The 26123-nt window shown below is 42.0% G+C and overlaps 1 protein-coding gene across 6 annotated transcripts in view; it reads right to left on the bottom strand.

The window, feature by feature from the left end:
• Nucleotides 1-26123, bottom strand: part of nav3 (neuron navigator 3) — a 247766-nt gene that overhangs the window by 109870 nt on the left and 111773 nt on the right. For all 6 annotated transcript variants that reach the window (XM_026363685.1, XM_026363681.1, XM_026363682.1 and 3 more), the window contains exons 2-3: nucleotides 4394-4511; nucleotides 2678-2730 (exon numbers count right to left, since the gene is read on the bottom strand). In XM_026363685.1, coding sequence (XP_026219470.1) covers nucleotides 2678-2730; nucleotides 4394-4511 — 171 coding nt within the window. The remainder of the gene's footprint in view (nucleotides 1-2677; nucleotides 2731-4393; nucleotides 4512-26123) is intronic.

Genomic DNA, 26123 nt, shown 5'->3' with positions numbered 1-26123 from the left:
GCCAATCTATTAAAATGCTCCACTCTGAGAGCCATACGTTCATGTGTCATCACCTTACTACCTTACAGCGAAAGAATTAAAGCAGACATTGTTGAATCAGTTCTGTTTCTGTGTTCACACAGAGGTTTGCGTGAACTGTGAGCATAAAGTCATATGCTGCTCCATTTGTTCACAGTATATATGCTCATTGTGAGCACAAATATAATATTTCTTGATATTTCTTTTTGGATATGTCCTGTTTGCAATAACTGCACCAAGTGTGCAACGTCACCAAATGTCTTGTTTCTCAGTCTTTCACTGCGGCATCATTTCTCTACAGCAGGTGGACTGTCCTACGTTGAGTTTTGGACTATCGTCTTGCTGCACACTGAAGCCTCTTCATGCTCCCATCATGACTTATATCATCAATAAAGACCAGTTCCAGAAGCACTCACGCAAGCCCAAGCCGTGACACTTCCTTCACGGTGCTTCACACAAGAGCTTGTATTTATTGTCCAAACAATCAATCTCACAAGACACATCTGGGTTACAAGAAACACCTGCTAGTCACATGTTCCCATACTTCTGCTCACTTAAAATTTGGGTGACCTTGTGCAAAAGATGATACAGTCTATGTTGTTTCATATTTCTCTCTAAACACATAAAGCCTCATTGGACTGTATGTACTGTAATATTTCTTGCTTGATCTCTCTACACCATATATTCAGTAAAGGTTAAATTGGCATTAAATTGTTTATCAAATGTATTTGTTGTGCAGTACAGTAGGTGGTTTTAGTACCTACCTTTGTAATGTTGACTTTCGTTTCAACCTGATGCAAACCCAGCACTACTGTATTCAAACTGTTCCTTTTACCTGCCAGATATTAAAGCCTGATTTTTCCAAACAATGTTTCTCTTAACTGCCTGCACCTTTGTAAAATGTTTGTATATGTCAGATGTTTCCTTCCCTCTGTGCCCACGCTACAAGAAACCATGCTTCCTCAAAATTCATTTTCCCAAGCTGGCCGGACCCTGTGGTCAGAGCAGGTGGGGGATCAATGGGCTTAGTAAGTGGCTGAGACAAAGAGCAAGCTGCACACACACACACACACACGCATGCACACACACGCACACACCAGTTTCTGGCATATCGAGCCACATGCTTTCGGTGCTGCAGCAATTCACCCTTAGTGACCAGCGACGTGTAAGACTGGACTGTGTGGAGCCAGAACCAGAATCACTTCACACAAATAAGAAAGATAAACATAGAGAGGTTTATGTTTGCACAACTAGTTTGGACACACTCAACTTACACAGTCACGTCGGGGGTTACATGGGTTCAGATGACCTTGGCATTTTCTCCCTTCCTGATTCTTTAATGCTGTTTTTCTAGCAGGGTGAACTGTCTGCTTTCACTACAGCTGGACTCACCATGGAGGGAAAAATAAAACAGCTGAAAAGCGTACTGAATGTGTGAAACTAGTTGTAAAATACACTCTGGTGTATTCCAGTGATGGGATCCTTTTGGAAGGATGTAGCGATCATTCTCAGACATCCCCAGATGGTTTGAGAACCATTGACTTCCCTTGTCTGGAAGTCACCTGTTAAAACTAACCAACGGAAGCACTGACACACTGACACGTAACGGTACAATATAAATAAAAATGCAACAGACGTGTAAAAGCACAGCTCTAAAAGCTAATGCCAAAGATTCTCACATAAAAGACACAGACTCAGGACCAAACGCTCCCGTCGCCCACAGCTTCTTACTAAGAACACGCGCCAGAGCAGTTAAACCGCTTTAGTCACTTTTAATGGCAGGAGGGCAGATGCCAGGGCAAACCAGCACTGCATCAACACTTAGTCAAGTCTAGTTAAAGTGAGGGGTAATTATGTCACAGTGACGACAATCAGCGGTTATACACCCCGTCATCTCATTAACAGAGGGAAAAACGACACCGCCAACATCGCTCAGCCGCAGGCAAGCCAGGAACACAGATGATTGAAAATGGCATATTAAATTAAATAAGTTAAGGTTTTGAACTTTTCAAGGCTCCGCTGCTGTGGTTATGTGGTTACGCCAGTCATCACCAACCTTCTGAGTAGTAAAGATGGTTTGTGAATAGCTCTAATCAGAGGGGCTGCTGCTTGGAGTTGGGGTGAAAGTACTTGTATTTCATATTTTAATGACAAAGCTTCTTGAGATGTCACTCAGTTTAACTTCATACTAGGCTTGAAAAGTTATTTTACACAAATGTATAATTTCTGTGATCTTTACATTTTGTGTATTTGCTGGGTTCATTTAGAAAAAGAACAGTAAATTACATCATAAGTGGATAATTGTGAGTGTAATAGTAAATCTACTGAGATACTTTCCAGCCATTAGCAGGTGATTCGTAAAAACGTTTTTAATTCCAGGTTTGTAGTGTTGGTGGTAATATTAAGGGGATGTTCTCAGTGGCTGTAAAACATAGTGTGATCTCTGTACCACCACTCCAGCTGCCTGTAATCCCTGTAATTAACTTATTTGACTGCTGCCCTCGGTTATCCTCAATAAAAACGTATAAAACTAGTAATGTAGAACTTCTTAACAGCTCAGCGACAGCGCTTCAGATATATTTTCCTCATAAATGGAATTCAGTCTCATGCAACAGCGCATTAAAGGATGGATGCAGTTGAATAGAAAAGTTAGGCTCACCATTTGCGACTGGCTCCTGGGGCTGCCATTGATATCCTCCACCTTCTCATTCGCTGCGTGACAGAGGAAAATGAAGAAAAGAGATTTTTACTGTCAGTCCACACTGAACTTTAACGCTCCCATGTCCAATGACTTTTGAGTTCACGTGCACAAATCCAGTGGGAGGCCACTGTTGAGCATAGCATGGGAGAGTGAGTGTGTATGTGTGTGTGTGTATGCGCTGAGGTGCAGTGCGATGCAGGAGAAGTTTGGGAAGCAAAGCTGCCTAATTCGTCAGCTGCCGCCAGAGAATTACTGACAGGCTAGCTTGGCCTCATTGTCTGTTCGGGCGAGTAGGGAGGGTAAAGTTTCAATCCAACAGAGAGAGAGAGAGAAAGAGAGAGAGAACAAGAGAGTTAGACAGCATCAGTGAGAAAGACAACACATGTAGTAGGGAGGAAAAAGTGCTTGTGTGTGTGTGAGTGTGACAAACTGAAGGACAGAGGGAGTCCCAGAAAGAGAAAAGTTTAGAACACATGCGTGAGAGAAGTGTGTGGGTAAAAAAAGAAAAAAAGAAAAACTTGCGCAACAGACAACGTTGGGCAAGTAACTTGAAGACTGTAATCAAACACTCGCTGCTGTATTGTGTGAAAAAGTAATTGCAATGTAGTTCAACAAAGCAGAAGATGGTTTGGAAGGGTTTAAAGATGCACAGGGCACTTTGGAAGTCCTGTCTGGGGTTCTGTTGCCTCAGTTTGCTACTTGCACCAAAGTATGTATGATATGACCCCACATGTAAACAGTATATGACAGCATATGTGTGATTACGCCCCTAGAGATAGTAAGAAACGTGTGTGCATTTGTTATGATCATGTGGAAGAGGGACTCTGACAGTCCACAAGCCAGAATCTTTAAAACATCCTGTGTTCATTCAACTACCAGTGACACAAACACAATAGAGATTACAAACAGCAACAGTAATCCCTGTAAAAAGAAATGACATTACTCTAATGCGTTACTCATAATGTGTTACTTAGCAAGTGCCACTGCAATGCACGCGAGAGAGGGAGCGAGTAGGAGGAAAGGAAAAAGTAAGATGACAGAGGGGAATAAAAGTCATGAGAGGTGAGAGAGACAAAGAGAGAGAGAGAGAGAGAGAGAGAGAGACCTAGAAAAAGATGTGAGGGCTGAGAAACAGAGAGGAAGAGAGACATAAAAGAAGAGAGAAGGAAAGAAAGAGGGGGAGAGACACTCCAAGTTGGAGATAGATGCCTCAGCACCCCTGGGTGTCAAAGTCATAGATCTCTGTTGCAGCAGCTCAGCCAGCACCCAAAACAAGAGAGAGCTGCTGTGATTTGGCCCAAATATCAGACTGAGACGCAGCTTCCTTCCAGATCACCACAATAAAGACCAAACATCAGCATGCATGTGTGTGTGTGTGTGTGTGTGTGAGTGCGTGTGTGTGTGTGTGTGTGTGTGTGCGGGGGTGAGTGGGTGGTCGATTCATCTACCAGACAGAATGAATTATAGAGACACGCAGTGTTTTAATACTGCTGATAACACATGGCTCTATTTATCCACACATCATTAATATCCCACTTTAAATATTTAGTTATACCTAAAGCAAGACAATATTTTGTTTTGATAACAGAAGTCAGACTCTCTGTTGCTGATATGAGTTTCATACTGATTATGGCCGAGTGTGTGGCGGATTAACTTCACCGTGTGGATTCGTACCTATGATCTGGATGATCTGTGCCAGCAGGACTCCATCGGTGACGTCCTGGCTCAGGTCCTTGATGAGGCGCTGACAGCCAGACTTGGCCAGGTAGTGATTGGCCCAGTCTGTGTAAATCTGTAACAACAAGACAGACAGTCTTTCAGTGCGTGCATTGTGTGTGTGGAGTTTTTTCATTGGATTTCTGGTGTACTGGTCCAAACATGGATGTCTACATTGCTTTGTGGGTAGATTCTGCTGAACTCCAACCAAAACACCCCAAATTATGGATTTCTTCTCACAAAGCCCATAAGAGAAACACTGAGACACACAGAAAGCAAAGGCAAAGACAGATGTCTTGGTGTTGAGAAGTTCACAGAGAACACAATACATTCTGGCTGAATAATGTAAAGGAAAGAAAGTTCAGCGCTTTGTCCCTGCAGACTACTTCAGCCTTACAGACATCATAAACGTTTGACCAGCGCTGACATCCTCTCCATGATGCCTGTCCCAGCGGCTCCGCCTCTCAGTCTTCTCAACAGTGAAGTGGTAAATGTCCTGCCAGCGAGCGCTGTCCAAACACAGGCTCTCAGCACATCTCCACTACTCAAACACAAATATTTCATCAAGCACTTGGGGCCGAGCAGAGATCTACACTGTTTATGAACGCCCTGAATGGGATTCATAAATGATCCCGGCAAACATTGTAAGATTGGATAGATGTTAATATGATGGCCGGCGCTGATTGTACAAACACTGTTCGGCACCCGAATGAAAGACAATGCACAATATTTCAGAGGACTGCTGAACATTTCTTACTTTTCCCCTTTTAAGTATGTAAAAAATGAAAATGTTCATATTTCTTTTACAGAACACTTGTATATCAATCAATATAACTGATTCAAAGCAAGTTCAGATGATGGTATTCCCTGAAAAAGGTGGATTCACTTTCCCAGCTGTGTTTCTCAATCCGGAAAGAGAAGCATGCTGGCTAATCTTTAGTATTGTCACCTAAATCTCTTAACAGCCGCTTTGTCTTTCATTGCAGACCATAAGCCGACTGATAAGCGGCGCTTTGTCCGTCGGGCGACAGACTGAGCTCAGCAGCTGCTGTGGTTTCAGTGGGCTCTGAAGACGAAGGATGTGAGTCACATTTGGCCTCCAACTGCTTTGCCTGACAACAGTGCACATATACTGAAAGAATCAGGCTCTTCTGTGTACAAATCATCTGAGGATCTCAGTGTCTATGGTGGGTTTTCACTGCAGGAACTTAACTGAACCATAGCATGTCATAACATCAACTATCCTCCCTTGTTTTCTAAGTTGACCCATGTAGTTTTTGTCTCTGTTCACCAAACCAAAGTTTTTTTTACTTAAAGAAGAGCTCTGATTCTTCCCATGGTGGGGAAGGTGGGTTTGATGAGGACAGCTACAGAGAAATTCCTGCTAGGCCTGAATTTAGTTTTTGGGAGCAAAAAGTATAGTATAAAGACAGGGACAGCTCAAACTTTTCAGAAATCCCTTCAGAAACGGAAGCTCTTCCATGGTGTTGGAGGGTGTCCCACTTAATAAGGGTTCCTAATAGTCACAACATAGAATTAATTGAAATGTAAAGTTCAGATTAAAGCATAGGTGGATTTGTTTCTGCATTACACTTCTTGTAAAGCCGACAAGGTTGACTTCTAACATATCTGTGTTTCAAGATGAAGTTTCAGGCTTCCCAGCATCTTAAATGGTCGACATTTCCTAAGGAATTCCCTCATAAACCTTAACAGTTTCGGATTATAAATAATCCTTTTTTCCCCTCATTTACCTCACACACCGTTCTCAATTAAAATCACCTCTCTCCCGCTCTTTTTTGGTTTTTCTTCAAAGCAAGACATCTGCTCCTTTAAACATGCCGCGTCTCAGAAGTTTGTATCTGTTGTGGTTTCTTCCCGCAACTTTCTCAGTGATGAGAAGTCGTAAAGCCAAATCCAAAAAAACAAGCGCCGTCAGAGGGAAAACACACTTTTAAATATACACTCAGGCAAAGCAAGGAAGTATACTGTATGTGCACTATTGCAAACCACATCCCATCGGGGGCAAGTAAACAAACAGGAGAGCAAGAAGATGGAATAGGAGAGAAAGTGTGTGTGAAGAGGGAAATCTAGTGTGTAGGATACAGGAAGGTCCACCACACTGAACACAACCTGTTGGAAAAATAAGCTCACTACACGGGTCGGCAATGGAGAAAACAAAAAGAAGAGTTTGATCTGTTTCAGCAGCCACCTCCCTCTGACACTGGCCTCTTCTCTCCCACTCTCCCCTTAAAAGAGACAACGGATTAACACAAACACTACAAAGACCACCAACCACCAGCAATAGTCATATTTCTAAACTTAGCTCAAACATTGATGCAAGAAAAATGCAAAAAAAAAAAAAAGTTTCCATCTGCTACTGCTCTAAATCCAAGGTGATTCATGCAGCCAAACAGCTGGTGATGTCGTAGTAGATAGAGGAGGGTGCAATGACATGACGTAATTAAAAGAACAATGTAGAATATGATATGGAAATATGGGTGTTTTCTGTGTTTGAGGAGGTTACAGCTTCCTGATGGCTCCACACAACTCCCATTTTTTATTTTTTTGCTTTTCCTACTAGTGGGGAAAGACAATAAGAATACTAGGGGGCAAAGCATATTTGCATTTGATTTGGAGTGCCTGTTATATGCTGCATTGAGCAGTGGATTAACAGAGTTTATCTCAGCAGGACAATTCAGCTTCACACAGGATTGCAATCACATCAAAGTAAACTAAAGCAACTTTTAGATTGTGCTCTGTGCAAACACTCTGTTCTGTCTGCAAACACTTGGCTTGCCGGATGGGACAAATCCCTCATACAGCAATCGACAAAAAAAACAACAACAAAAAAGAGCTACACTGATTCAGAAATGAACAATTTAGGGTTTTATTGGAATAGTTTGAAGGCTCTGTGGTCAAAACAGAAGCCCCATAGTGAAATAAATGAGTCAAGTGAGCTGCAGTGAACTGGGCAGCTTGTAAATCTAGGTAGGACGTCCTGTCAAGGTTATGCAGGTTTATTCTTCATCAAAACACATAAAAAACTAAGTGTTAATAATATTTTTCTCAGCCTGTTTCTGCTTCATAAACATACCGGCAGAAAAAGGCAGATTTTTTTAACTTGTGTAACTTGTAACTTGTTAAGTGCAGCCAAAACCCTTCTTTGGTTATTTTATTGCTGCATAAACTAAATGTGCATGTTTGATTTTCATTACTTGGTTTAAGACAGAAATCAAATTAGACTAAAATTGCACATGACACACGGAGCTTAGCGCAGCTTTTCTGTATAAAAAGCTGCAGTAGGGTCAGTCACGTACAGTAGAAATAATGTTACTCAATCAAAGCTGCTCTAAATCCAGACTCTCACAGCTCCTTTGTCAGCAGATCAGGTTGAAACATTGCAAAGAAAAATAAACTACAGAAGCAAAGCGAAAACAGAGAGGAGACAAGAAACTTCATCTCTAAGGTCTAACTGTGATGTCCTGCATTTCATCCTGGCCTGGAACCTGTGCAACCTTCCTTTCCTCAGTCTCTTCTCCTCCTCTTCTGTCTCTGACACTTCTGACAAAGCACAAACATCAAAGAAACATTTTTCAAGAAGCCCGTCTCCTGTCTCTGCGTGACTCACTCATCCACTCACTTCCACGACTCCTCAGTGGCGCTCAGAGTTGAGTCTGTCAGCCTCCTGCACTCGTTAGCCTCTCCTCTCTGAATCCCAATCGCCTTGGGAAGCAGGAGCCGGCGCTACGAAGCAGGCGAAACATCAGCAATAACGCCACCTTCAGTGGTGCTGGCTGAGACTGCTGACATCATAGAGACACACATGCTGGATAAGTGCACACACAGACACACACACACACGCAATGTACACATTCTCCAACAACTCACACACAAGAAACACACACTGAACCCACTCCCCTCCCCTTGCCCACCCTCCTTCCTCTTCTTGTCTTTCGGCAGCCAGCATCAATCAGCAGAAGTCCAGTCTCTCTCTGGTGATGTTATCCTTATTGATGCCTCATGAAGTATCTTTGTCCTCTTTCTTCTCTCGTCTTCCGCTCTATCTTTCTCTGCAAATCTGTCCCCTTAGCGTCAGGATTCCCATACGGTGCTAAGAAACAGCCGGCTCTTACCCTGGAGCAGATAAACTGCCTTCAACAGTCCTGATCACAATGCAGTGACTACAGCTACGCAGGTATTATTGGAGAGGCTGCAGTGGCGCAGCATGGCCTCCTGGGGGAGCTGGGTAAAAGGCGAAGGATGAGATGCTGGAGTGAGAGGAGACGGGGCAGAGAGGAAGTCAAACTCACTCTTTAGTTCCCCTAATGTGCTTCCACTGAATGACTGTTAATGTATAGGCTCTTTAATCAGGGCATCATTCCAGCACTGCCCAATAAATTAGGTGCTTAATTGCATTCAAGAGGTTTGAGCATACATACAATCACTTGAGGACATTTAGCTGTGTTATGCTGTTTGAAGCGGACTGGCCGGAAGAGACGTCTCCTCTGTGGCTACACTGGCTTGAAAAGCTCAGCTTGGCATCTGCACCACTCCCACATGGCTCCTAAATGTAATTAAACGCAACATAAAGCCGCATTAACTAAACGAGCGATGAGCCAATGGAATCGACGGAGCTGTGATGTGATGAAGGTTCCTGCACGACTCTCTGTCTCGTTTATGTCTCTGGCTCATGACAAAACCAGAAGTGTTCGAGGGATCAAAACTTCCAGGACTGGATTTCTCAGAAGGTGAAACTCAAAAGTGCACTGGCTGTGCTGTTCAACTGGCAGGTGATGTCTAGGAAGAACCAAAGAAGTCCAGAAAAAGTGTGAAACAAGGCTATCGAAAGAATTTACTCATGTACAGCAGCCCCTGGCTGCAAAACCCACTGCAGATGTCCTTAGTAATAATGTTACACATAACTTTGGACATTTGCCTTCATATTACACACATTACATCTGTAAACCTTTGCTTCTACTCATACACCACATTTTCCACTTCAGTTAAACATAATATCTGTTCTATGCATAATTTTAACTTTTTGTTTTTATTGTATTTAAATTGTTTTTATTTATTTATTATATTTAGAGTCTGCTAGCTTACTGAAAAGAATATTGCCAGAGCCAGAGTTTCAGGTTCTCATATCAAACTTATACAAGCTGCAGTTTGGATAGTCTTTCATTAGATGGAAGACAGGGGCAGCGGTAGCTCCGGTAGTAAAGCAGTCCCCAGGGTTACTGGTTCGATTCCTGGTTTCTCCTAGATACCTGTTGAGGTGTCTTTGAGTAAGACAGCGAAACCTGTAGTAGCACCAATATGTACGGTCTGGCAACTGTCTAAGGGGATCAATACAGTATGTCGTTATTCAATTGTTAGAAATTGCTTTGAATAAAAAGACTAAATATAAAGTTTTTTAGTTTCTAAGCATACTGTACAGTATCTCAAACATCCAAATGATTCCAGAATCAGGAGAGAAATACTGACTTTATATTGCATATGCACACCTGAAAATTAGCTAATCGTTTACAGTGAGCCGTGTGCAACCTCCTAAACTGGCAACAGGAATGAAAAGTGTGGTAATATGATTTCTCTCGCTGCAATTTAGTTTTCTAAAATTAAAGCTAGTGCAACTGGACAGCTGTGAGCGCAATAGCACATTGACAGGGTCAGTAAAAGAGATGAATGTCCTAATACTGGAGATATCCTACAATGAGCATCTGCTGTTTTGGATATTTCTATTGAAGGAGAGGTCCAAATGAAATATAAGGTCTCTGATAAATTCCTTGGAGGCAGATGGCCTCTTTCACTGTCCAACTACACTATCGAATCACCTGGCAGTCATTTCCAATATGTAAACCCGTCTGCTGCTGCCTGGGATGAGTCAGATCGATGTGTGTTCCCTCTGAAACCATCATTATCTTGTCCTGGGAGTAGGATAGAGAGGCCTCCTTTAAACCCACCTAATCCAGAGGTAATAGCAAAAGGCAGCTTTCCAACGCTTCACTCCAATCTCGCAAACACCCCAAGTGGGGAGTTTACGTCGGCAATATACAAATTGTAGACTCTGCGTTTTGTGCGGTTTGGAGCTGATGAGATGGGATCAAAAATAATAACTTTATTTACGTGACAGACGTCTTTTAAGAGGCAGAACATCTGGAGCATTTGAATGAGATGAGCTTGTGTTGCTGCGGTGCCGGCTGTCAATCAAAACCAGGTCTGGGTGTGTTTGGAGAGAGGATCCTCAGTTGGTCCCGTTACATTTACAAGAATGATAAAGACGTACCGATAAAACACTAATTAAATGCAACTGCTGAGAAAAAAAGCACAATAAAAAGAATGTGCTTGATCAGGTTTGTGCATGTGAGGCTATAACCGGGGCTTATTAAAACATGCCAATTCACTCTAAAATTTCTTTCCAAGAATAAACTCCTTTGACTTCGCAGCCCAAGTCTTACTCAACGTTTCCTTTGAGCCTATTAAGTGTGCATCACTTTTTGTTTTGCTTGTTTTTTCCAAAGAAAACTGATTAGGCAAGCATGCTGCATTGAGGCTCCTGCCTCATATTTCCCCAGCTGCAAATATTTATACCACTGATACAAGTCAGAGAGCAGCTCCGTGCAAGAAGCTGAACATCCTGTTTTTTTTTTTTTTGTTGTATTTTCCAAGCTATTCTAGAAAAACTGGAACCCGTACCAACTTCCAGGCATGTTGCTGACCACATGACTTCACTCCAATCAGCAGATAACAGCAGAGAGGCTGCTAAAAACCGAAGCATTCAGTCATCGTCTCCACGTGCCACAATTTGCCAAGCCACTTTGTTGTTTCAGGGGAAATCCTGAGCAGAAAACGACATAATTGCACGGCTGGGAGAAGTTTGGACACACAGCCCATGCTGGAGGCTCTCACACGCGTCAGTCATCGCTGATCTGTTATAGCGCAGCAGGGACTGAAGGCCACATAGTGAATACAGGGAGAGAGGATGGTCAGAAAAAGAAATGAGATCTCCAAAACAGATTAAAGACAGATGAAAACAAACACCGTTTGGAGACAGACAGATGAGTTTTGTCGATAAATGAGTGCTGGTTACAGACAATCATGAGACAAAGCAACTGAATTTTAAGGTAGCTCACAGGGGAGCTATTACATCTAGCTGTTTCCATAGTTTCGTGCCAGAACAAATGGCTGAAATATCGTGTATCATTATGTTTATAGAGCCAGCCTGACACACAAAGGGCATTTCGAAATAATGACTATCCGCTAACTATAATGTAACCCTATAACCGTGAATGTCAATATCAACACTTAAAAATCAACTTCCCGGTTAGTCCTGACTTGCACGCTGAGAATGAATGAAAGAGAGCAACTGGAGAGCTGATTTTATTTGCACAGTACCAACAACAAACCAAGTCTAAAATCTGAACTCAGCAATCGGTCTGTTTATGTGATGAAAGTCCATGAGATGCTGAGGAAGTCACTTACAATACAACCCTCAAACACACATCCTCAAACACAAACACACTTCCTCTCCCCTGCCAGCAGCCTTGACCTCCAAACCAGTAGAGAGAGGAGTAGATTTACACCGTCTTTCCTAAGAGGCCCAACAGGTCATTTTGTTCACATAGCTAGAAAATAGAAAAATACAATATATAATGTGAAAGCTAAAAACTGTTCAAGTTCCATCCATCCAGCTTCAATCTTAACGGAACTTCTTGTTTTGTCTGAATGCACCTTCAGGCTTCTGCAATGTGAGTCAGAAGAATAAAAAGAACATTTTTATTCTGGCAGTCTTCTGCAGGACTTGTGAGGTGCAGCGTCCTGGAAGAACATATTTTGAGAGATGACTGATGACTTCAGTGTTACACATATGCCAGCAACCATATTGTTAAACTTATAATAACATAAAGTTTTAATCATGGTGTGATTTTTACAATGCAAACATACAAGTACAAGGTTAAGGATGACTAAGTGTATAAGCTTTTATTTTGGAGGAATGAAGGAATTTGGGAAAGTATTTTTATTTTCTTTCTACGATTCTCTCAAGATCTATATTTTATGATATAGATAAACTTCAGTCATATAATGTAAGTATTTCAAATCATTTTATCACTGTTATTTAATGTCCTCCAGTCTACAATATGTTTTATGGCTGAGATAAAAATACTAGAAATCCCATAAATAAACTGAACCAAAGTGGTGTGTTCAAGCCATCAGCTCTGTACAGACATGTAGACTGCAGTCTGTCTCTCTCTCTCTCTCTCTCTCTCTCTCTCACACACACACACACACACACACACACACACACACACACACACACACACACACACACACACACACACACGCACGCACGCACGCACGCACGCACACACACACACACACACACACACACACACACACGCACGCACGCACAATGTATGTTTATGAGACGTTTGCACAGTTACCAGCAGTATCTCACCTTACCATGGTAACCACAGCACGTGAGGCAGCGTCTGGCTTGCTGTCTTTGTGGCCTGTGATCCAGACATGGCCACCATCATGCTCGGAAGGCAAGGACACGCACATGAGGAAACACACACACACACACACAGCTGCACAAAACTTTTTGAGCTGCCTGTGCCTCTGTCCTCTGCATTCTACTCATTCTGTGCTACACAAAATAATAGCTGGGGGATATCTGTGTGACATTCAAACTCTGAGAGGAGCCTGTGTTAATTAGCTGTTTAGCTGTTGGCTCACAAGATGAACTCCTTCCACATGTTTAGATCACTCTACTACAGTGTGTCACCTCACTGTCCTAATTGAGGGCCTGAGTTGTGCGGCAGGCAGGCCTTTCTTGCTCTGAGGCAGTAGAAAGTGGCCTTAACAAGCGGGCTGGGGCTTCTGGCTGACACTGGTCTATTCTGGGATGCCTCCAGGCTCTGTAATCATTCCTTCAGCCCTCTGGAAGCTCCGCCTACTCCAAAAGACACAAATAAATCAGGAGGCGAACAGGCTACTGTGTCATTAGCTGCCCCAGCTTCAGCAAGGAGCTCTGCCAGAAATTTATGGTTACAGATGCACACAAACATCCTTATCATGATAACAACCAGACTTCCACAATCCCATCAAATCGTTCCCCCAGAGGGTTCAAATTATCCTCCAAACTGATTCCAACAAAAACAAAATCATGAGGACATGATCTGTGTTGCTCTGACTCACCGCTGGCGTCCTCAGATTAGTCACACTTCCTCATAGCATCTGACTAGCTTACTGTTCATTAAATCAAGATGAGTCAGCTTCTGAGTTTCGCTAGTTGCGGTTGGTTGACAGAAGCAGCCGGACTCAAATTGGGTATGATTGGGAAGCACATTCGCTCACAGCAACTGTTGCTTTTGTCAGTACAAGCTGTCTCTCTCCCTGGGACAATGATGCAAATAAAATGGATTTTATTTGCAGTAAATCTGGGTTTTTTATGAACTGCAAATTACAAAAGAAAACTGATAAAACAACACTAGGGGATTTTTATCAGGCCTGTGCAGATGGGAGGTCAAAATGTTGTGGAGTTTTGTAAAGAAACATTGGTATTTACAGCCTTAAGCTTACGGTAAACACTGTGTTCTAAGTCCACAAAGCTATCAGCGTCCCACCAACTGCTATAATCTTGATCAGGTATCAGCCCCTATGGATGTATCCCGCCTTTGTTGCTTGTGTTCAAAGCCCATTTGTAGGCCCATTCATATGCAGCACACAGCACGTATCTGTTTGGTTTCAATTGACAGTGCCATCTGCTTGTTGAGAAACAAATTAATGTAGATCGCTAGATTAATGGGTTTTTGATTGGGCGCAGGCCAGACTGCCAGGAGCCTGGGCCGGTTTTTATTAACAAGCCTCTCAGAGGACAAGGACAGGATAGTGACACTACACCCGGCCACTTAGTGATCTGGTTAGACTTTGAAACACCTGAATGTTTTGTGCACTATGAATACGACCCAGGTCTTTAAGCACCAATTGTGGCTGACAGTAAACAGGCCTAAGGCAGCCAGAGAAATTGAAAACTGATTAGTTAGTTTACCTAAAAACATTTATTTTGTAAATTGACTGTGTGTGACTGTAGTAAACCCTCATTGCACAGAAAAAAAGTTCCCAAAGCGATGGTGATGTAGAGGAAGTCTGAGGCAGGTTTGTCTCCAGGCATCACTCCTTGTTCATCCACACACACTGAATACTGCAGAGCCACCAGCAGAGGGCTCCACTTCACTAACCCTCAGCATCCTTATCCTGCAGAAGAATCAACTGGATTTGCCTTTTGTGGAGCAGTTGGCTGTTGAAAAGCAGTCGGGGTCAGTACAAATGTACTTAATGAGTCATTCATGGATCATCTGTGAATCACTGTTTGGGGAGTGAAAGCCAGAACGGCCGGCCACATCAAACAGCAGAGTGGCTTTGGCTCCTTGGTTTGTAATGAGGCATATTTCCCTGTGTTCTCTGCAGTTATAACCTATAAACCAGATTCCCCTTGTCCAGACCTTAAAAGAATAGATTAGTAAGAAGTGACAGTCAGACAGCATGAAATGTCCCTTTAAAACTCACTTTTATGATACAAATGACGCAGCTATTTTATTTTATGTAATGAAATACTTGTTTGTAAGTTAGTATGAATTAGCCTTAATATGATCTCACACTGAAGTCTATTCTATTCAAGGAGGGTTTATAAACTATGTTGTGTAATGGCAAATGCAGGATCCAGCAGTTTTGAATCTTGACCCATGCCGACTGCAGCTCCACTAATTTTGGTCCCTCCTTCTATAATCCGACCATTTTAAGGAATTGCTATACTAACACAATGGAGCAGCGTTTCAACTTAAAACTGTCTGCTGCCGTGTTAACAGTGACAGCATAGAGTAAGTTATCTTTCCTACAGCGAAACATGGCATTCATTTCAAGCAACAGTTGTTTTGCGTACTTAATGATTTTGGTGATCCAGGCTAATTACATTTCAGTATGAACCTGCTTGCAATGTCTTAGCAATTTTTAACCACCTCAATCAACTCAAGCCCACAGTTATTCTGACTTTATGACGTGCTTCATTTAAAGGCTGAAACTAACATTAGATTTGACTTCTTTCATTTCTTTCTGTCATATGCTTTCTTCCACAGGGTGAGGTAAATTAATAACTCTTCCTATTACATGTGACGATGTAATTCATTTGGCTTGTGACTTCATCAAAGTAAGGTCTGGCTCATTGCAGTCCTGTCTCCCCTACTGTTCATTTCACTGTGCAAAAGAGTCGCCAGAGACCGTCTGTGCCCTGAAGACTGGCACGGTCACCACGCCCCCCCAACACACACACACACACGAACATTTTAGAGTCATCTATAGTGTAGCACAGAGTAAAGGTGAACTCAGGGAGGAGGCAACAAAAGATGTGTGTGTGTGTGTCTTGCTGTGTATGGAAGAATGAGGGGGAGATTGGGGTCATGACCCCCCTGACAGCGACTAAATGAACCCCACTGGCTGTCTAATAGGGCTTAGAGGTCGACTGACTTCTTTTCACTGCAGCTCTTCCTTTAATGTCAGCATGTAGACAGACCTCAGCTATATTCTTAAATCCATGTAAACCTTCAGTAATAGATACAGCATTTGTATCCACTTTAAAGGGACTAAAATTTACCTTAAGGGTGAAGTCTGAACACATAACACACAAGCAACAATTCACTAGACTAAGACTTCTGAAGCTTTCTATTCAATATGGCTACTGAGTTGCCAAGTGTTTGGGCATGTTGCCAGACTCCCACACAAACCTATTTCACAACTTAGACCATGTGTAGATTAACTCTCTCATGCTCAGCCTCCAGGACATCATCTTTACCACTCACTGCTGGGTTGCCAGTTCTGTGCTGGCACCAGTAGAGGGACCTGCAGACCAGAAAAACTGGACTTGATTATTAATTGGCTTATTCCAGTTATGGTGCTATTAATCCCCCATGGAGTTGAATGGGAATCCACCCGCTCAGTCAAACATGCGTCCTCTATGTTCCCAAATGAAATCATTCATAAATCTGATGTCTCCAAGTATGACAGCAGCAGAATTAGCAGCTAATTGCAGGCTCATAATAAGCAACTGCCATGTGTGCTAGCAAGAACGGTGTCCTGTCAGAGATAATCTTATCTATAGAATATACTTTGTTTCCTCAGTACATTCTTTGATGGGAATCATTCATCTTTCATCAGATATAATTAACACAATGATTTCATTCAATAGACTAAGAATTTTTATTTTTATTTATTTATTTTTTATTATTAGACGACTATTGCTGAGGTTAAAACCGGACCATAGCAAATCATTGCAAAGACAAGAAGGTAATCAACCATGCAAAAGAAAATATGACCACACACTTTCTGGTAACTCATCGTCATCTAAAAGCGAGAAAACCTGCTCAGAACACAATCATTCAGACTCAACCTTTGTACCAGACAAGAGAGTTCCAATAACAACCCAGCTTATGCAACCTGCAGCCATCAAAGAGTTACACCGACACAGGGTAACAACATGGCTTAAACAATGTGGTTAGCTTGGCTGCTTGTACCCATCAGTGCTGACATTTACTGTAAATGTAGTGTGTGGATGTGCTAAACATCTGGGTCTGGGGGTCTATGACTTGGTCCTGAATCACAGGTGACTACTGCTGAGTCACTGATGCCGGAGTGTGTGGTTTCACTCACCCCTCCTGGATGGAACCACCCACAACAGACTGTGAGTTGCTCACTCCATTCATCTACTGTTGTTTCTCTTCTGTCATCAGCTCTGTTGATTAACTGCACCTTCACGTGTGGTTTTCTGTGTTTTCATGAGAACTGCTCGTGTTTCTGCTATCTACACTGCTGTTCATTCTAAAGCTAATAGGGATGATATTACTTACTGCAACTTGTTAGTCACAGGCGACAGTCACGGCTGGATGTGTTATGTCTTGGTTGGCTGTGTTTCCATCCATCCAACCATCCTTTCATCCATCCATGCATCCCATTCTCATAAATACAATTTGTCAGGACATCTGGCACACACACACACATTCACTTGGACTCAATGATGAACTGATCAGCATATGTGTCTGGAAAGATAAGTCCCAAACGTGCTATTCGGTGGCTGCTGGACTTACTTTAACTTCTCGAAGATGTTTCACCTCTCATCCAAAAGGCTTCACCAGTGCATGACTTAGAACATCCACAGACATCTGGAGAGATGAGCAGTTTAAGCTTCAACCTGTCTGGTTGATAGAGGCGCACAACTATGATGTTTTGGTCTATAAACTGTTAAAAATGCTGGATCACAGCCGCATTATATAACAACAGTTATTACTTTTGTTTTCCTTTTTTCTCTTGATGATCACAATGGGCTGTAATCTGCAGCTGTTACAACAGAGGTTACAGGTCGCTCAGTCTGTGCTCTGTCAGGATTTCCTTCTTTTGCTTTTCTAAATCAAGTGACCAAGAGTTTGCCTCAGCCAGTTGGAAATAGCCCTGTCTTGACAGACAAACGGAGACTGGACACTGCCAGAAAAGCGTATAAACTTCCACCAAAGCTGTGTTTAGGATTTCCTTACTGGCATCCTTGCCAGTTTCTTCCCACTGATGGCTGGTGACACAAGGCAACAATAGGAGTCCCCTTCTGTATGTGCCTCCCGACATTTGTTACACACACTGACATACACACAAGGCTTTTGCTTTCCTCTGATTCACTCACCCCAAACAGCTACAAAAACAAAGTCCAGAGGAAGGATAACATGAATGGATTCATATGCAAACGTGTGAGAAAATGAGGCGAGAGGTAACCAGTGAATGTGATTAGAGTTTGTGCATGCATGTGTGTCCAAGTGTGTCTAATAAAATTAAAGCTGAAATTCTGAAAACACATGTATGTGCAGGACCTGGGACAAACACCTGCTCTCAGATAGAGTGCAGAATAAAACTGAAGGAAAACAAAAGGAAACAGAGGGAAACATGTTTTTAGGAATGAACCTGCAGGACTACGGCTGTGGAAAAAAGAAAACACAGACAGCTATTTTTGACCCAAGTAAAGTTGACAAATGGCCTGGACTTTCCAATTTCCCATGATTTGATTCCTCATGCACCTGAATTATTTTGTTTTGCACTGACACGGGCCAAAAAAAAAAGAAAAACAAATGCACATGACTTTTGCTTCAGGACACTTGGGCTCACCGTCGCTGTAAGGTCAAAGCATCTCCTGCCAATTTGCTCACACACAACTTCAAGTGCACTAAAAGTAGCTCATGTGCGAGGCCTGGCTTTGTACCTTGGAAGAGAACGCCTACTGAAGACAGACCTGTCAAGATCAGTCAAGGGGGAGAAGCTTTTTCACTCTTTTTCCCCTTTAGCCTTTTCTTGTCAGAAGGGGAATTTGAGCTGTTGTGATGAACGACAGTCTGGGGGAATTTTTTTTAAAGATCTTATCATGCTTAAAAATCTTGGGGGCCTTCATCGCAGTACTTTTAAAAGAAGCATTAACAGCACTCCTCCCATCTGCTGCTGTTCTGTTTAAGCTGGGCCACTATTAGATTCCCTAATTACCATAGATCTTCCAAAGGGAGAGGGGGGCAGATAGGACCCAGGGGTGAGAGACAGTTTGATCCGGTTACAATAACCCAGTGGCTGACAACAGTATTTATGATCCATTCCTAATGGATTTAGAGTGACAGCAGTTTCAGTCCACTGGCAGGGTCAAAGGCAGAGACAACAGAACACTAATGCCCATAAGGGTGACAGCTTTGTAACTGACCCCTTTCGATTTAGGTTGGGTGTTGAAGGGGGGCCTCTGAAAATTGGAAAAGAAGTGAACAAGAAGGATGACGGGTCAGGGGAAACGGTGCAAGGAAAACTTTTCGTCTCTCTCAGGAGTGAGAGTGATGGAGAGAGATGTGTCTGGGACAAGACAGTGAGCGTTTTTCCAGTCTATTTGCCCTGTGTCTAGACCCACAGTCAATGGGACAGGCCCAATAAAAGGGCTGGATATTACAGAGCGGAGACAGGGCTAGTCCAAAAATACTGATGAAAGGCTGCACTGTGGAGTAGCTGAGGACACTGAACTCCAGCAAAATCCACCGAGAGAACTCTTCCAAAGACTCTCCACCAGCACTGCATCTGAGCCTTTCACTAATGCTCTATATAAAGTTGAGTAGGAATTTGACAGTGGAATAAGTTTGTAACAACAGAGGCACAGAGGAATTTCACAATTCTGCAGCAAGATGCACTATGGAGGTAGACTTGAGTATTAAAAGCTAACAATAGCCACAGAACAGTAAACACTCTTCCATTAGTTTCCATTAAATAGGGCAATTAGAAACCTTAAGTAGTGCCGAAAAGACACTCAAAAGTTTCCTGAATCAGTTTCAAGGGATAAATACATAAATTAAACATTGAAATTGGGCACTTTAGATCAAAGTTTAATGTAAGAGTCTTTGATGTAGGCACAGATTGAGATGTGCATTTCTAAAGGAAAATATCGTCTGTGTATTCTGACGCTGATTAATGTACATCAAGTTCTGGCTCGGCATTTCATAATCAGTGTCCAGTGATCAAAGGGACAACTGGGCTGCAGCATTGTTCACAGTTGTAGAGTCTGTGACTCTGAGTTCACTGACTGTGGCATGCTGGAAATCTATGCATTCATTAAGCTATGAAGAAAGGTAAAAATAATTCAACAAGAACAAGCTTTGACGATTTTCCTGTCAAGTCAAAAGACGGATTGCATGTTCTTTCAGGGGTTAGAAATTACTCCACCTTCCGAAAGCAAAAAACTATTTCCAGTGGTTAAACCCCACACAGCATTGTCATCAAGGTTTTCGAAACTGTAGCAAAAAAAAAAGAAATTACAAGCACACACCTGCCAGCTCACTGTTCATCTGATTCAGGCTCTGCACAGTTGGACACAGTCCCTGTTCTAAACACTGATTGATTTGCTTTCCCTTATTTAGCTGAAAAAATCCCAAGAGGAGCAGAGCTCTGAGCAGACACAGACTAAGCAATCTCACGTCATGCTCTCAGAGTCCACTGTGGCCCACGCCAGCACACGCTGTCTGCAGACCCCAGGGTTTGGCGATGTTGTAAATCAATTGTTTGTCTTACAGAGAGAGCAAATTATAAAAAATGGCTGTGTTTGTGTGAATGTAAAAATGCTTTTTCACTGCTTTTGTACATTTAAAATCCATTTAAATAAGTGCAAAATCCATCCCAGAAAACACAAGGTCTTCTAAAGTGTGTCGATAAAATCAGCTTTTCCAGCAGAGTGCATGCCTGTGCTGTTAGCAAAGCACTTTGTCCAATATGTTTCCATTCAAAAGAAGACTTTTTTTTGCTTATCACACAATAGGAAAAGCCATCAAACAAATGTCGGAGGCCGATGAAAAGGAGAGACAAGGCAGAAGTACAACAGTATTATTAATTTATAGATCTAATAGATATAGAACAGCTGAAGTAAATAGTTGCAGATGTAAATTATAATTGCGTTTGCTCTTTCTTCTTAATGGTATGACAAAAATGTCAGTCAATCAAATATCTTAACAAGACAGAAAAAAGCCATCAAAGCTTCAGACTTACTTTAATACTTATAACTGTTGCAACTAACTCAACTAGACTCAACTTGAATACAGCAAACCTCAAAATGTGTCACAACTAACAGAAAGTCTGCGAGCACAGCAAAATGGATGTGGTAGAAAAATGGAGGGTTGAGAGACGAACAAGAGATAAGGAGCAAAAGCAATGAATCCTTTATCAGCACTCTCATCTTCCTGGCCAGAGCAGAGGAGAGATGGTGATAGCGAGTGTTAAGTATCTAGTCAAGTGCTGCTACCTGCAGTGAATAACAAGCAGGTGATCCAGCTACATCTGCAGTCCACTGGAGGAAGAATAATGCAGAGACAACCAATAAGTGCCTGTTCTGAAGTAATAACCTGTCTCTTAAAGTAGCCTGCAGTTCAGCAGATAAAGTGTGTTTCAGGAGCGGGAAAAAAAAAAATCATTATCTCAAGTTCATTATTTAGTGAAGTGAGAAACATCCAGCTGGTGGAAGTGATATGATTTAGTCTACATTAAAGCAAAGTTGCTCACTGTTGTTTTAATCATGCAGAAGGATTGAAATAGTTGCAGCACTGCAGAGACGGGAGAAATTTATTATATCAACAAAACCTGCGAACAGGCCAAATAATCACTTTCTGATAACTGCATGTCCTGCATGGCTGCTTTGATTTGAGGACTGACCTTTTGAATGCTGTCTCAACAGCAGAGGCAATCACAGTGTTCTGCCGTCAGCTGAAAGAAATACATCACATCATGGGCTATTTCTTTGGATTGGGCCTTGTTGATGAGAAAATGAGTGGCAGCAGATTGGAATGGTATTTTGGTGCTTCTCAAAGGCATATGTTCAAGTGAGATGTGCTCTGGAGGCTGTCACTGGTCTGGGATTTTAAATCTGGGAAAAAAAACGGAATCTATTTTGAAAAAATATGCATCATATATAGGTTTGACTGTTGGTCCCACTGTTTGACTAATCTTGGGAAATAGTGTGGACAACCACAGCGGCTTTCTCTTGGGAGAAATTAAAGAAAGTTTAGAGGAAAAGCCACATTACACAATTAAATCTTTTTTCTATATGTTATTACTTTCATTTTTAAATGGTGGAATATACCCTGTAATGATTGTTGTACTCTGGTGTGACATAGTGGGAACTGAGCAGAAAGATGGTATAACAGGTTTTTACAGTATACTGTAGTGTTACATGCTGTCCATGTCCATGCTGTTGCAAAATGCTGCAAAACCCTTCTTTGATCTTGCACCATTACAAGAGCTACTCCGTCTCCCTCCTCACTGCTTTCGACATCCACTGCTGGCTGTTAATTTTCCACCTCTCTTCTCCCTTTTCTCAACCCATTCTCCTGCCTCCTTCTCTCCCACTTTTACCGTCTTCCTCATATTTTCTTGTCTATCTTCCACTCTACTTCTTCTCATTACCCCATTCCTCTCCTCATCTTTACCTAGACAAGTGATCACAAAGCCATGCTTAGTGGAATATAGTGGGAATATGGAAAGGAGGGGGAGAAGTCTAGTCTATGCCTATGGGACAAAGGGAGATGATGAGAGAATCAGGTGCTTTGTTTGGATGACATAATGTGACTCAATGAGCAAAGGCTGACAGGCTGGATTCGGGCCTTAAAACTTGCAATATACTATTCTGTCTGAATCTGTGTCAATCTCTCTTTTCTTTCCTATAATTCTCCTTTAGACCCCTTGACCTCCTTATAATCACCTTCTTCATCACAAAGGATTGCTGAATTCATGTTGTAATCCCACATCTTTGTCATAAAAAAGAACTCCAGCCAACCAGTAGCTATAATAGCTTAGCATAAATATGGGAAACAGGAAAGCGCTGATCTGGCTGCATCCAAATGAAACAAAATCCACAAGCTAGCACCTCCAAAGCTCACTACTTCAAACATGTTATCTTGCTGATTTAATCTGAACAATAAACAAAGTGTAAAAATGACGTGTTTTCACGGCCAGATCCTGGACTATACTCTATTCTGTTCCCCCACTTTTTAGTCTTTGTGCTGAACTAAATGAACCAACTGCTGGCTTGTGCTCAGTGTGCTAAGTATTGCATCCAGGTTAATAATTGTGTGCCATCAACTACAGGTGGCTACATGTTTAATTCACACCCTGCAGTGCTGCATGTGCACTTAAAACCAGTCCTCGTCCTTTTAATTTTGAACTTGCAATTTACTGTATGTATCCTGAGGGGAACTTGAGCTTTTTTCTAGGACAAATAATCTAACAGTACCGTGCCTGACACACACACTGTGCTGCACTGGACACCCGGTGCTCATTTTCCGGTCACTTGCAATTTAAGTTGAGTGGCTTCATGCAGCATAGAACTTCCATAAAGTAACACTTATGCCAGGTCTTCGTAGCCAAAAGATAGAGACGAAGAATCGAGGAGAATAGAATAGAACTCATGAGTCATCCTCAATTTTTTCTAAATTAGTACAAAAATTCATTTAGTTTAATCAAATTTTGAAAAATTCTGAAACACATTTGCAGATGTTAAACAGAACAATAATGGAATACATGCAAATACATGCAGACAAAATGTGACTGTTCATTTTTCCATCTCTGCCCTCTTCAAATTAAATTAAATAATAAAGTTTTTATGAACTGCCTGTGTGTACTTTTTCTGTCCTTCTGTTCCTCTCTGTGTCTGTTCCATGCCATCCATCATCCGCTGAGGTCACCGCAACCTTTCAGCTGAAATATTTTTGGCACCACAAAGAAAAAAAGAAACACTCATCCGAGCAAAAATTGAACTGGCTTTGACGGGTATATGAACGAGGGAAAAATGTTCTTTAGCAAAACCGTGATGATCTTCTTTTTTTTTTTTTTGTAAGAAAGTGGGCAACCTCCTAATTATTACTAAAACCCAGAATATTCCACATGGCTTTGAGGCCACATCACGACGAGCCGTCTCGCTCTTCAAAATGAGCCCAAATCATCAAAAAAACAGTGAGTCATTTTCACCGATAAAAACTGCTGTCCCAGAGAAGGCTTTGTAAACGATACACTCTTCTCCAGTGGAGGGTTTTGAATGTGGGGGCCCCTGAAACCTTAGACCTCAGGCCACTTGGTTTTTGTGGTGCGTGTCAGTAATTCCTCTCCCCAACAGGGAGAAAGTGATATTTTGAAGCCATAGGGGAACTGCCCCCATCACCACAAACCTCATTTTACTACCCTAATACAAAGAGGATTTTCCAAATGTGCGGCAGAAAAAAGAGAGATGACGTGAGTTATATTTAAAAAAATAATAAAACAGCTTGTCTTCAAAGACAGATCACACATCAGTACAGTGAGCTTGCAATAGCCAGCTGGTGCACATGCACTGACACGCACACTAAAATATCGAGCTCTAATTAAAAGGCCACACCCCTCTTTTTATTCTTCACCAGCAGGGTCAGTGGCTCTGAATAAAGTGGAATTGGATCCAAACTGATCTACCCGGTGACCAGTGGTGCAGCTGAAGTGACATCTAGCAGGATTGAATTTAACCTTGGATATTCTCCGTCTTCCTGTCCTATTACAGTAAGAAACAACAAAAAACCGTGGCATCGCACCAGCAAATCATTAAAATAGATAAAAGAATGAAATGAATATTTCACAGTAAACTTGGTATTTAAAATCCACTCTGTCAAACAAGCTCATACATCCCATTTACACTCTTTCCTCTTATATGATCCACAGCATCGGTGCAACGTTAATCCTAAATATTGATTTATATGTCCTCGCACGCAATGCTACATATCCCATCATGCCTCTAGACACTGACACTGCCAGGAATGTGTGCCACTTCCATCTCCTATAATATCTAACTAGTGGTGGAGGTAATTCCCACAGCCAGAGTGACCTCACACCGGTCAGGTAAACAGCAACTGACCTTCAGCAAACAAAGGCAGCTATTTGGTGAACACACGGCTTGTTAGGTCCCATCCTTATCTCAGGACCCCATCCCTTGAGAAACACATTCTTTTTATACACAGGAGGACAAATCCATGTGCACACTCATACAAAATGCACCTCTAGTAGTAGAGTTGGGCTAAGGCAGACACTGTACATCAGTGATTTCTCTTCCTGTAATACTATCTAACTGAGAAATGTGATCTTTGATGGTTAGGGAATCAACATTTATAATAGGTGACATGGAACTGGACAAATGCATTTTAAACTGACATAATTGGGCTTTTGATATACAGTAAATACTCAAACATCTTAAATCATGGTAAAACCATATTCTGATATACAATCTCACACACCTCTACAAGAAAATAAGCTGTCAGTTTGATATGAATCAAGCTCACTGTCCTTCGCTCTGACACAGACAAGCTGTCAGTCAGTGGCTTGTCTAAAAGTGTGTCTGATAGCCTCCCTCAGCACTGCCAGCAGGCAGTCCTCAGGGGTCAACCTTGACCTCCAACCATTTGTCAAACAAACTAGTGGTAATGCATTTCTGGGAGTGGAAAGGTATCTCGTTTACTCAGCGCCCCGGAGGAATGTGGCAGCCAGCATGTTGGAAGGCTGTGCAACAGTGAAGCACATCAAAAGCTGACAGGGTCAATTACACCTGTAAAGCCTTAAAGGCTAGGCGAGAATGGGAGTGCTGGTCGTTGCAACAGGGGTTTTGTGGTATTTTAACAGTTTCCACAAGAAGCGAGACAGGCAAAGTCCTAGTATGAGTGGAAGTCACAAGAACTGGATTGTGTAAGAGAGTTGCTTTAATCAGAAATAAAGCTGAAATTATTTTTTTATATATTGCTTCATTCTTTCCAGTCTGTTGCCTTTTTTGTCTTCTTATAAAACAACCACAGTATATCCTCAGGGAGAATAAGGGACTGGAGATCAATCCCAAACACTCAGTGATTTAGCAGCAAAGATGCAAGAAAAGAGGCATCAGGGCATCTTTTTGAATCCTCGCTGCTCGTCCGACTCAACAATCGATTGTAAACTACAGCCAGCCACACTTCACACACTCTCACTTACCGATACCGATAATAAAACTGAAGTGTGGCTTTGTTTCATCTTGACTGTGGACAGTACAGAAGTCCATAAAAGACTTGAAGATTTGGCCACTATCACACTCACTTTGTTCCCTGCGGTGAAT

The sequence above is a fragment of the Anabas testudineus genome, chromosome 23 (assembly GCF_900324465.2).
Source record: "Anabas testudineus chromosome 23, fAnaTes1.2, whole genome shotgun sequence".
Taxonomy (NCBI): domain Eukaryota; kingdom Metazoa; phylum Chordata; class Actinopteri; order Anabantiformes; family Anabantidae; genus Anabas; species Anabas testudineus.
The sequence above is the reverse complement of the archived record's forward strand: the minus strand, read 5'-3'. Positions and strand labels throughout refer to the sequence as shown.